This window comes from Pogona vitticeps, chromosome 9 (assembly GCF_051106095.1).
Source record: "Pogona vitticeps strain Pit_001003342236 chromosome 9, PviZW2.1, whole genome shotgun sequence".
NCBI lineage: Eukaryota > Metazoa > Chordata > Lepidosauria > Squamata > Agamidae > Pogona > Pogona vitticeps.
In genome coordinates this window covers 13,059,730-13,073,262 of record NC_135791.1, presented here as the reverse complement: position 1 = coordinate 13,073,262, position 13,533 = coordinate 13,059,730, and the positions used below count along the sequence as shown (strand labels likewise).

General features: G+C 41.5%; 1 protein-coding gene across 1 annotated transcript in view; it reads left to right on the top strand.

The window, feature by feature from the left end:
- Positions 1-13,270, top strand: part of SNRNP40 (small nuclear ribonucleoprotein U5 subunit 40) — a 28,604-nt gene extending 15,334 nt beyond the window's left edge. The window contains exons 9-10 of the mRNA XM_020812359.3: positions 8,940-9,043; positions 12,828-13,270. Coding sequence (XP_020668018.1) covers positions 8,940-9,043; positions 12,828-12,877 — 154 coding nt within the window. The 3' untranslated portion in view covers positions 12,878-13,270. The remainder of the gene's footprint in view (positions 1-8,939; positions 9,044-12,827) is intronic.
- Positions 13,271-13,533: the final 263 nt, after the last annotated feature.

The following is a 13,533-nucleotide window of genomic DNA, read 5'->3' as shown; positions in this document are numbered from 1 at the left end:
TGTCTGGCTCAAGGTCAGCAACTACATTGTCTGGGTTGTCCAGGATATCCAAATCTTTCTGATATAATTCCTCTGTGTATTCTTGCCACCTCTTCTTGATGTCTTCTGCTTCTGTTAGGTCCCTACCATTTTTGTCCTTTATCATGTCCATCTTTGCGCAAAATGTTCCTCTAATATCTCCAATTTTCCTGAACAGATCTCTGGTTTTTCCTTTTCTGTTATTTTCCTCTATTTCTTTGCATTGTTCATTTAAGAAGGCCTTCTTGTCTCTCCTTGCTATTCTTTGGAAGTCTGCATTCCATTTTCTGTAACTTTCCCTATCTCCCCTGCATTTTGTTTCCCTTCTCCTCTCTGCTATTTCTAAGGCCTCGTTGGACAGCTACTTTGCTTTCTTTCATTTCCTTTTCTTTGGGATGGTTTTTGTTGCTGCCTCCTGTACAGTGTTACGAGCCTCTATCCAAAGTTCTTCAGGCACTCTGTCCACCAAATCTAGTTCCTTAAATCTGTTCTTCACTTCCACTGTGTATTCATAAGGGATGTGGTTTAGATTATACCTGAGTAGCCCAGTAGTTTTTCCTACTCTCTTCAGTTTAAGCTTGAATTTTGCTATGAGAAGCTGATGATCAGAGCCATAATGAGCTCCAGGTCGTCTTTTTGCTGACTGTATTGAGCTTCTCCATCTTTGGCTGCAGAGAATATAATCAATCTGATTTCAGTATTGCCCATCTGGTGATTTCCACGTGTAGAGTCGCCTCTTGTGTTGTTGGAAAAGAGTGTTTGTGATGACCAGCTTGTTCTCTTGACAAAACTCTATTAGCCGTTGCCCTGCTTCATTTTGAACTCCAAGGCCAAACTTATTTGTTGTTCCTTTTGACTCCCTACTTTAGCATTCCAGTCCCCTATAATGAGAAGAACATCTTTCTTTCATGTCAGTTCTAGAATGTGTTGTAAATCTTCATAAAATTTGTCAATTTCAGTCTCCTCAGCATTGGTGGTTGGTGCATAAACGTGGATTACTGTGATGTTGAAAGGTCTGCCTTGGATTCGTATTGACATCATTCTATCATTTTTGAGATTATACCCCATTACAGCTTTTCCCACTCTTTTGTTGACTATGAGGGCTACTCCATTCCTTCTACGGGATTCTTGCCCACAGTAGTAGATATGATAATCATCTGAATTGAATTCGCCCATTTTAGTTCACTGATGCCCAGGATGTCAATGTTTATTCTTGCCATCTCCTATTTGACCACATCCAGCTTCCCAAGGTTCATAGATCTTACATTCCAGGTTCCTATGCGTTTTTTTTTTTTTTTTTTTTTTTTTTTTTTTTTTTTTTTTTTTTTGCAGCATTGAACTTTCCTTTCACTTCCAGGCATGTCCACATCTGAGCGTCCTTTCGGCTTTGGCCCAACCACTTCATTAGCTCTGAAGCTACTTGTACTTGTCCCCCGCTCTTCCTCAGTAGTATTTTGGACGCCTTCCGACCTGAGGGTCCCATCTTCCAGCGTCATATCTTTTAGCCTTTTGTTTCTGATCATGGGGCATTCTTGGTAAAGATACTGGAGTGGCATTGCCAATTCCTACTCCAGGTGGATTGCGTTTAGTCGGAACTCTCCACTATGTCCTGTCCGTCTTGGGTGTCCCTGCACAGCATAGCCTATAGCTTCCCTGAGTTACTCAAGCCCCTTCGCCACGACAAGGCAGCAATCCATGAAGGGGATATGACGCCCATAACCTTAGCCAAAATGAATGCCCAAATATTAAATTTATGTTGGAAGTTAAACAGAAGGAAGGATCATTCTATCATATGTGGTGCCTTTGTAAAAAAGGGCAAAAATATTGGAAGTGAGGCTATTGTTACAAGAGGTTCTTGAAAACTCAGTCCCTATGAAACCCGAATTATTTTTATGAAATATGTTACTCAAAGGATCTCACAAAAACATATTTAGGGATTCACATTATAACAGCCGCAAGATTAGCTTTTGCAAAACACTGCAAGGAGCCTGAGATACTGCAAACAGAGGAGCTGATAGTCAATTTTTTTTGAAATTGCAGAAATTATCAGAATGGCTAGATGAAACAAAGGAAAAGAATGACTAGAAATGTTAGGAAAAACTATATGTAAGGTTTCAAAATAGAAAGAGCAACTGGTAATATAAAAATATAAACAACCGTGTAACTAATGATTAGATTAACACGAAGTATCTCTGATTTAGGTTATATAACATATTGAAAGTATAATTTGAATGAATCATATATTATATGGGAATTATAATATCTTGTAAGCTACATTTTCAGTCTCACTCCCCTTTTATCCCTATCTCCATTGTTCCCTCCCCCCTTATCCTGATATGAAAATAAAAAATGGGGGGGGGGGAGCAGCCATGAGAGTTTTACTGGGGATGGGGAGATATGGGGGTAGTGGTAGCTATTTCATTGTGTAAGAGGGGAAGAAAACAAGATGTTTGTTGTCTCCAAGCAGTCCCCAGATTTAAATTGTTTGGATAGCTTTGGGATCAGGCCCGCTGGGCTGAAAATACTGATAAATGCCAGGTTGGTAAATGGGAAAACAGCAGCCATGTCGGATTTAATCCTGGATGACTATGACTAAGATTGTGTTGGATGAAGCTTCGGGAGGGAGATCTTGCTCAGTTTTGTCCACTAGGATCTGTGTTGCACCAGTCAAGATCTAAGTGATGGTGAAGTAGAGTTGCGGTGGTCTACTGAGATTCTATCTCCCTCACCAGGTGTTACCTTTCTCAGTATTCCGGGTTTAAGTGTTTATATCTGAAAGTGGGAACCCATGAGAGAATAGGGATTCTGTTGGTGTACCATCCACCTCAATGCTCAATAGTCTCCCTTCCTTAGCTAGCCAAGCTAGTCTTAGGTTTGACATTGTAGTCTGCTCAGCTCATTGTGCTGCAGGACTTCTAACTCCATGTTGAGGCCACTTTGTCATTCTTGGCTCAAAACTCCATGTCTTCCATAATGGCCATAGGTCTGTCCTAGATCTTATCTGGCCCCATCCATGCCTCAAGGCACACTTCAGACCTATTTTTGTATATTGGAGGAGGTTTTAGTGATCCAGATATAGAGGGACTTTCTGTGGTTCCAGTGTCATGAGTAGCATACTACTTGGTGATTCACTGGAATTCTGAGCCTCTGTAGGAGTGAGGACTGGTAAAGATTATCTAGCCTGGGAGGTTGATGCATCCAAATGGTTTCCTATTTGGGGAGTTTCCTTTTGCCCCAGCATGCAATTTTTTTTTAAACACTGCTTGACCTCTGGAATGGATGTATCGCTTAAGTGTTCCCTCCCATGGAATGGAACCTAACTGGCCCGCTGATTCACCAGGGAGTTGGTGTTGGTTAAGCAAGTGGGGCAGAGAGACTAGGCTAGTGATAGCAGAAAACTCAAAGTGAATTCAGCTGAACATGGGCTAGGTCACACTGGAAGGCCTATTCCATCACGGCAGTGGCAGTCAGGAAGCCATTCTTCTTCACCACCATTGTGTCTGCACAGAGTTGTCCACTGGAGCATTTGCTGAGGATGCAAGAGAGGGACTTCTTCTCCATTGCTGCTTGCAAGCATGGGAGGTCTGGCCAGCCCTCTCTTGGTTGCCTTTCTCCAGCTTTTTTTCAGTTACTGGCTGCCTAACAGTTAGGTTGCTGCAAGGGTTTTTGCTTGGTTGGTTGTTTTCCCCCCTTCCCTTCCAGTTTTTTAATGGTTTGTTTTTTAATATTGTAAGCCACCTTGGGTCCTCTTGAGAAGAAAGAAGAAAGACAGGGTATAAATCTTTGGAAGAAAGAAAGAATACCAGGGGAAGGCCACAAAAAGAGGGGAATGAACTTGGCTCGACAAAAAGTAGTGCTCTCTAGTCTTTGCATGTCAATGCAATTCTTTTGATTGATTTAATGAGATCTAATACAAGGGTAACTTGATCAGCTTAACATAGCCAGTCATTTAGGTATCGGACACTGATTTATGTGTTGGTCTCTTTCTATGTGCACGTTGGTTGTGCCAAGGCAAAATGAGAAGGCTTTCTAAATTTGGGACACTAACAGATAGTTTATTTTAGTCCATGTAGACAGATCTACGGTGAGCTTTAGCTTTCAAAAATGTTTTTCCTACACTTACTGCCACCAGCATGTTTTCAAAGCTGCTATATCGAAAGTGCTTGTGACTGCTTAATGATGTACTGTTGTCCTGTGGGTCGAAATTGACATAATGGAGGATGAGCAGAACAGGCATCTTGAGAAATATTTCATAGTGTTCATAAATCTAACTTGGAAAAAAAAACCTAATGGTTCAGTTCAGTGCTGGCAGCACTGAATGAGTCCTGTGGAGAGTTAATTACACTGCAGAAAGCCTAGTAACAGCTTCTCGTCTTTAGTCCTAATCACAGTAAGACACTGGAGCTGCAACGCAGTAAAATGTTTTGAAGGAAGCCACTGTGTAACAGCAGGGTTAGTACTGAGGAGGGAACTCTTACACATGCTTTCACTGTGGATAGTGTCTTCAGGCTCTCATCATAGCCATATCAAACATCTGGAAAAGCAAATTTGTTGGTCTGTTGCAGCAAAAATAGCAAGGGTCTCGTGAGATTTCTGTTTTTATATAAATACATATATACTTGCTTTTTAATCTTATACATAGCTACTCAGAAGAAAATCTGATTGGATTTTATGTGCATTAAAAAAATCATGGAAGCTGCAGCTGCTAATTGATGAAGTGCTAGTTTCCTGTTAGTTGTGTGCCTGGTCACATGTCCTCATTAATTAGCCACAACAGCTTCCATGATTCATCTTGTGTGTCTGTGTGTAAAAACCCAGTAGGATTCAGTCCACTGAATTCAGCAGGTCTTCTTCCCAAGTAAGTATGGATAAGTGATGGCTGAAGTAGCTTGCTTAGGACTATTTGACCATTTGATTTCATGAGCTGCTTAGGAACATAGGTAGCTGCCTGTTCTCTGGATCCACCTAGTCCAGTATTGCTAGCATTGACTGGCAGCAGCCCTTCAGGGTTTCAGGCTGGATTCTTTTCTAGACCTAATTGTGAACACCAGGGATGGAATCTTGGGCCTTCAGCATGCATGTGCTCTGCCACTAAACTTCGGCCCATTTCTTGATAGTTTTCCTGTTTCTTGCATGCATGATCTCTCTGTTTATAAACATATGGCTTTCACTACTATCCTAGCCTCCCAGAGTTGGCCTGTATTCTGAATGGCTTATTAGACAGCAGATGTCTCCCCATGCTGCTTCATTTGCAGTAAGCATTGGGATTTACTCACAGCTAGATGATGATAACCACCTCTCTGAGATATATAATCTTCCTAGATATACAGCTTTGCACTTTGTTCCTCCTTTCTTGTTAATAGTAATTGAAAACACTGTGTGCTTTATTTAGCTCTTGCTCTTCTGCCTAAGGGTTCAGATCAGTGCACCTTAAGCAGTGTAAAGAAAGTCTGCTGCTTATATACCATGCTTAAAGCTCTCTCTGGGTGGTTTACAATTTAATTATGCAGGGTACACATTGCCCCCCCCATGAGTTGATCATTTCAGTTTACCGACCTCAAAATGATGGAAGGTTGAACCAACCTCAAGGCAGCTACCCAAGCCCAGGACCAAACTAAAGTCATCATAAGCAGATTCTTCACTGCAGTACTGCAGTTTAATCACAGTGCCACGAGGCTTCTCATATTATTATTAGTTTTATTATATACTGGAGGTTTGTTCCCTTTCTCAAAGGATAGTTGGGTATATGACCATGATGCATGCCAAAATAGTTTAACTTTCATTGATCATGTTAAAAGCACATCCTAATGGAGAATGATTTTAATTATTAAAATGATCTTGCAGAAGGCTTCTGCTTGAGCACAGTGAGTGTCTCTTAGGAATAGCAAGAAGATGTGGTGCTATCCACTGATGTTTTGTGGGGATGCATCTGCCCATTTTTGAAATGTGTAGGATTCTTTTGAGTTATGCCCCTCCTCAGGAAGAATTGGCTGCTCTTAAATTATCACAGAAAATGGGGCACTTTTATTATACCAACCAATAAATCATTGTTGTGAGAATGGTTGCTCAGCTGTTCCTTGGAGCAGAAGTATTTAGTGTTGCATATTTTGTAGTGATATGACTAAATCAATTCCTAGAAGTCCTCTTCTGCTTGCCCTGTGGGATGCCAACTGCAATGCAGAGAACTGAAGTAGGAAAGGAAACATGTTGACATTCCTCCTTCCAGAGACCATGTAGGTTTCTTAAGTGCCTATGTGCCAAAAATGTTAATGGGAATAAACAGGCATACACAGGTAACCAACAATTTAGGGAGACTCGTGTTAGATTATGATTTGGCAGCAGATCCCATTGCTTTTCCTAATTAAAAATATTCATCCAGGACTGTAAGACAAAAAGAATAAACAGTGGTGCCTCGCTTAGCGACGTTAATCCGTGCAGGAAAAAACGTTGCTAAGTGATTTCATTGCTAAACGGATTTAAAAAGCCCATAGAAATGCATTAAAATGCCATTAATGCGTTCCTATGGGCTTAAAAACTAACCTTAAGCGAAAATCCTCCATAGGGGCGGCCATTTTCGGTGCCTCTAAAGCGAGGCAACACAGCGGGCACCATTTTGTTTTTCCGGTGGCCATTTTGAAACTGCCGATCAGCTCGCTGAAAATGGGGGCTTTGCGATGATCACTTCCCCGCGATCATCGCAAAGCGAATGTTCCCCATAGGGACCATCGCTAAGCAGTCGCTTTTGCGATCGCTTGAACCCCGTCTCTAAGTGATTTCTTCGCTATGCGGAACGATCGCTAAGTGAGGCACCACTGCATATGATTTTAAGCAGCATGTAGCAGAAATCTATAATATCCAAATATCAGCTTTTCATAATATTACATTTATAAGATTGCTCATCTCCCCACAAGAGTAATTGTCTGGATTTACTTGTTTCTCATGGACAAGGCCCTTTCACTTGACCAAACCAAGCTGTCTGCATTCTAGATGGAAAATAAAAATATTCCACATCACAAGTAATTATTGTATGCAGACACAGGGGCATAGAGAATTCAACGTACTCTTTTTTTGTAGAAAGATCTAAGAAGTAGATCATCAGCCATTGTCCTAGCAGATTACTGCAATTTTACAGGCACAGCGAAACAAACCTCCTTGCATATAATATGATAACTCTGGTAGTGTAATTTGCTAAAATTGGTGAATTAAAATCAATATTTTATAAAAAAATAATAAAACATTGGGTTTTTTAAAATTTAAATCAGAATTTTTTATTTACATTGAATTTTTTTTTGTTTGAATCAAATTTATTTGAATGAAATGCTTTTGGTGGAAAAATCTATCTAAATATTTTTCTGATTAAGATCGATTATAGTTCAAAGGTTATTCACTATGAAATAGAGCTTAGTTATGTAACAGGAGGCTGTATAGTCAGGCAATATTTACATTTTTTGTAAACTAATTCAATTAATCTGAGTTATCCAAGCTGAGATAACATGCACTTTTTCACAGTAAAAATGGTATGAAATAAGCAAAGTTCAGGAAAAGACCTTAATTCTATTGTTGTTCTACAAATCTATGTAAAAACAAGGAACACATTGCCTTAACTGCTCGGTTTAAGTTTATTTGGAGTGAAATACATCTGTACCAGACTGAAAGTGTGAGGAGGAAAGGGCAAGCAGTAAAAATGAAAGTGAAACTTTTGAGCAGTTTACACACCTTGGGATCTTTGTGCATATAGCTTGAAGTGTTTTTTTTTTGAAATATTTTTTGTTTAACCACTTCAGTTCATAAACATTGGTGTTTAAGCAAATGCAAGAATATGTAAGCTATATAATGTTGTTTTAGTTAAATAAAACAATTAAAGTACTGTATTTGCCGGCACACAAGGCGACTGGCCGTATAAGACGACCCCCCCAACAGGAGGAGGAGGAAGAGCGGAAACGGGCGGGTGGCGGGCGAGCGAGCGCGTGGCTGGCTCAGCGGCGCGGGGCGGCGGGCAGCCCGGCAGCAGCTCAGGCATGGCAGCAAGAGGGCGAGGAAGAGCGGAAGAGGCTGAGTGGGTGGCGGCAGGAGGAAGAGGAAAAGGGAAATGGGCGGGTGGCGGGCGAGCGTGCGGCTGGCTCAGTGGCGCGGGGCGGCGGGCAGCCTGGCGGTGGGCTCTGGCTGCTAAGGCATGGCAGGCTGTGCTTCCCTCCCTCCATCCAGACCGACTGCCTGCCTGCCCGCCTGCCTTCCTCCCCGGCCAGTGCGGCCCCGCGTCATTCAGTGCACCTGGCGTACAAGACGACCCCCCCACTTGGAGCATGTTTTTTTGGGCCCAAAAAGTCATCTTGTACGCCAGCAAATACGGTAGTTTTCCAAGTATGAGTAATTGACCTATTAAACTAAAATCAGTTCTGCTATAGGTTATTATTTTAAATATGAAATCTTCATCCGATTGCAGATATTAAAGATTATAATTACCAGCAAGAATGAGTGTTTACATTTAAAAATCATGATTTAAATCAACTCTTACTGACTAGTGATTTAAATCATTATTTGAATCGACTTGATTTAAATCAATTCCTGTTGCTAAAGCAGCAGGGAGAATTAGCTGAATTAAAGAGTTGTAGTTCTTTGGATTGAGAGGTCACCCCTGTGATTTAGATTTCCAAGTAAGGATTCCTTTGAATGAGATAGTTTTCATGGATTTAAAATCAAATGCAAGGGTGTACATCGAAGGTCATACAGCCAATAGGTTAACTTTTACAGGTGGATTCTGTGCCAGTCTTTGATTAATTCAAATGAAACTGCACTAAACAGTGCATAACTTAGAACTCAAAAAATCCTGAACAAGGGAGTAACTGGGTCAAATGTAAATTGCTTGCTTATTTTTAGTTTATTGGATTTGAGAAGCTTTTGCAAACTTTTGTCTTATGCAGGTTTGTTTATGTGTGGGACACAACCTCAAGAAGAATCCTGTACAAGCTGCCAGGCCATGCTGGTTCAGTAAATGAAGTCGCTTTTCATCCAGAAGAGCCAATCAGTAAGTCCTGTTAGAAGCACAAAACTGTGTATTGAAAATGTGTGCTTTTCAAGTAGAGAACCTGCTTTCTTTGGAATTAGCATTATAAACAGAGTCTGTTAACCAGCTCTGACAGAGAATCATGAACCACCTCTTAGACTGATCCTGTTTCTTGTAAGGGATGCCTTAGTAGTAATGGCAGTAACAGAACGCACATGGCATACATTGAATGTTTTTTGGTGAGAGGTTTGCTTACAGTCCAGTAGGCTGCTTCTCTCCACTTCAGAAAACCCTTGGTTCCTTTGTGGGATGGGAGCTACTTTAAGAACAGGCTAGCATTTCCTCATCAGTAGTATAAATCGTGAAAGTCCACTGCCATCCCTAAACCTGCATGGCACCTCTCAGTGATAGAGAGAGGCAGTATTCCCCTTTTCAGCTGAGAGCTGTGCTGCCTCTGCCCAATTTCCTAGCCAGGAGAAATCAGTTCAGTAAGTTCCTGCCTCTAAGTATTATAATGAGTTGATGGAACAACATTAACTCCCAAAACAAAAATCCAGAAAAAATGCAAATGATCATTTTACTAGCAACGGTAGTGGAACCGCAGGAGCGCAGTAAATACGGCTTATCTAGCTCAGTGGGCTTCAGCTGGTAACCTGCAACTGCATCTTGCCTCTGCAGCCTCAAAGTCCATCATGTAGCTCAATAGTGGATCCTGTTACTTAAAAAAAGGCAAACAACCAGTCTCTCCCAGGGTCCTGTCCTGTTGAACAAATGCACCACTCTGTATGTAGGTTGGTGCAGCCTTCAAATTAGTTCTCTGAACCTGCCTGTGTGTTCTTATAAAAATGATCTGTGATACAGTGGACCCTCGACTTACAGACGGCTTGACTTACAGACTTTTTGAGTTACAGACTTCTCTGGCCGCAAAATTTAGGTTTGACTTGCAGCCTGAGAATTGACTTACAGACCAGAAAAAAACCAAAATGGAACAAAAACGGCCTGTTACAGGATTAATCGGTTTTCAATGCACTGTAGGTCAATGGACTTACAGACTTTTTGACTTGAGAACCGCCTTCCAATACGGATTAAGTTCTCAAGTCAAGACCCCACTGTACATTGGAGACCTGAAGGGACAAAGTCCTCTGCTACTCTTCACATACTTATTTACTTATTTATTTAAATTATTTTAACCCACCTTTCTCCTTAACAAGGACCCAAGGTGGATAATAACAATTAAAAGGAAGTGTTTAAATTAGTAAAAGGGAGTATACTGTACGGCGGTGGTCCCCAACCTTTTTGGGACTGGGGACTGGCTGAGCCTCTGAGGAAGGCATGTGCAAAGCGGTGGGGGAGCATGCACATGCCCGCCAACACCAACGTGTGTGCTCCCCCACCCTTCACGCATGTGCCTGCCCGCATGTGTGAAGGGGTGGGGGAGCGTTCACACTGGTGCTGGCACACGCACATGTACACAAAGCAGTTATGGGGAGGGTGATGCGTGTGGCGGGAAGTCTGCCTCCACGGCCCAGTCCGGCTCAGGCCATGGACCGAGGGTTGACACAACCTCTGCTGTACAGTACTAAAAGGATCAGAGGGATTGTGTGATCTCTGTGTGCTTCACTCTTCCTTGGTTGTGGTTCTTGCTCAATACAGATAACTAAAGGAAAGCTTTTTGCAGAACATACTAATAGCTCCACTCCAGCTGCAAAACCAATTAACTTATTTTGTAAATATGGATCTGTCTATTATTGTAGTGAGGTGAGCTGTATTCAGCTTATATTACTGCCCTCCCTCACTTTTCTGCAGGTGGGAGTGAAAGCTACTGTCTGTTTTGTCAAAAGCAAACTCTAGTGTGTGTGTAATTTGCTGTGGCTAATGATGAGGTGCCAGGGTGATCTCAGTCATGTGCTTTCCTCATTTTAATATTTACATTTAAAAATATTTTTACCCAGCGTTTCTCTTAAAAAGGATCCAAGGCAGCTTACATCATTAAAACACAACATTTAAAGCTAAAAATAGCAAGTATACATATATTTAAAAGGATCAAACAAATGCCACTCTAAAAAAGATGAACAAGCCAACATCAAAAATAAATTCATTTAAAAACTCAGCCAGTCACTGAGGGAAAGCTTGCCTGAAGAGAAGGGTCTCTGTCTGCTTGAAGAAGGACAGAAAAGATGGGGTAAGCCTGGCCTCTCCTGTGACCTTAATAGCCAAGCTAGCTCCTAAAGGGAGATTCTGTCCTTGAGATAGCTTGGACCAAGCCACTGAGGGATTTATAGGTTAGTAAACACAGCACTTTGAATTGTGCCCGGAAATAGATCGGCAGCCAATGGAGCTGCTTTTTACAGGAGGATTATATGATCCCTGTGGCCGCAATTAGCAATCTGGCTACTGTTTTGAATCTGCTGAAGTTTCCAAACACTTCCCAGGGATAGCACCACATAGAAGGCATTGTAGCAATTTACCTGGCATATAACTAAGGCATGTGTCACTGTGGTCAGGTCAGACCTCTCCAGGAACTAGTGCAGCTGACACCCTAGTTTTAATTGTTCAGATGCACTCCTGGCTACCACTGAAACCGGGGAGTCCAGGCTCAGAGATCCAGGAGCATCCCCAAGCTTTGCTTCTATGTTTTCAGGGGGAGTATAACCCCACCCATCACAGGCTGCATTCTTATTCCTTGATCTGCCTTACGACAGACCAGAAGCATCTCGGAATTGTCTGGATTAAGTTTCCATTTATTCACACTCATCCAGTCCTTTATTGACCCAAGACACTGATCAAGAGTTGAAACAATGCATGCACTTATTTACACAACTGAGATGTGCTCTGGAACCTCTTTGACTAGTTGTATTAGCCACAACAAGTTATGCAAACTAGAGATGAACACAAACTACAGTTTGGCGCTTTGGCCCAGTTCTGCATGTGCCATGCACTCCCCTCCCCCACCTTCTGTATGCATTTGGCCATTCCCCAGGTGATGCATGCTTCCTTCCCTGCCTCCTCAGTGTGACTGCCCATCTATCACAGTGAGTGCCTCCCCCTCCACCTTCTCTGGCAGCCACCCACTCTGACAATGAGACAGGGCAGGAATGCCTGCTGCACTGCCTTTGAATGGGCAGCCTCAGGAGGAAGCAAAGGAGGGAAGGGCATGCTGTGACTTGTGAATGGGCAGTCATGTTGAGGAGGCAGGGAGGAAAGTGTGCATCACTTGGGGAATGGGTGAGTGTGCAGAGAGGCGGGAGAAGGAGTGCATGGTGCCCACAGAACACTTGTGCGAGCGCAAAGCCAAACTGTGCCATGTGCCCATCTTTAATGCAAACACCAACAGGATTCTGGCTATCAAGTTTGGAGAAGCTTAACTCCTAAGTAACTATGCATCAGATTGCAGCCAGAGATGCCCAGCAGCATAAGCTTTGCCCACCTTAACCCTTTACCATTCTCACTGTCTTACTTAATTGGCCTACAAATAATCCCTGCCTTTTGAATTGTGTGCTTTTAATTTAAAGTCACATCCAAATCCAGATGGCACAAGCTTCCATGAGTTGAAGCGAAGAATCTCTTGGTGGAAAACATTCTTTAGTAAAAGTAATGCCCACTATATTTAGGGAAATATATTTTGTTAGGGAAAAATGTATTGCAGTTAAAGAACATACTGTACATTTCAAGTAATAGTCCAAACTGGTGGAAATATAGTCTAGTAATATAATTAAAAATGTCTGCATTACAGGTATCAAAAACAGGAAGCTTTGGTTGAAACACTTAACAATTAACTGAGACATGTTTGTATTTCTTCCACTAGTACTTTCTGCATCTAGTGACAAAAGGCTGTACATGGGAGAGATCCAGTGAGGATGGCAGAAGACAACCAGAATGGTTTATGTTTTTGATTTGGGAGACCGGGTTATTTCTAGCCAATTTTGGGTAGAAATCAACTGTACATAGAAGTGAAGATGAATAGACTGCAGCAACACCACCTCCATATGCAAATTTAAATATAAATTATATATGTTTTAGAAGAAACATTTTTGAATTCTTAAGAGTATATGCTGAAGAAGAACAAGGCTTGCAGTCTGGAATTATTTAGGATTTGATGGATGTATAGGTCTCTGATTTTTAGCTGAAAAATATGCTTTTGATTCATTTAAAATAAGTTCACATTTGTAAAACGAGTAATGCTTAATATTGTATGTTTCTCTTCATTTTGCCACTTTTATACAGAAAAAATAAAATATTTTGTAAAAATTTGTGCAGATATAATTTATTGCTAAATAGCTTATTTTTTTATTTTGGTGTTACATTGTTGCATACCTATAAAGAAGAGATGGGGCACTGAGGAAGGTTACATGTAAATAGAAAAGGCTAATAGAGTTTTGTCAAGAGAACAAGCTGGTCATCACAAACACTGTTTTCCAACAACACAAGAGGCAACTATCCATGGAAATCACCAGATGGCAATACCGAAATCAGATTGATTGTATTCTCTGCAGCCAAATGGAGAAGCTCTG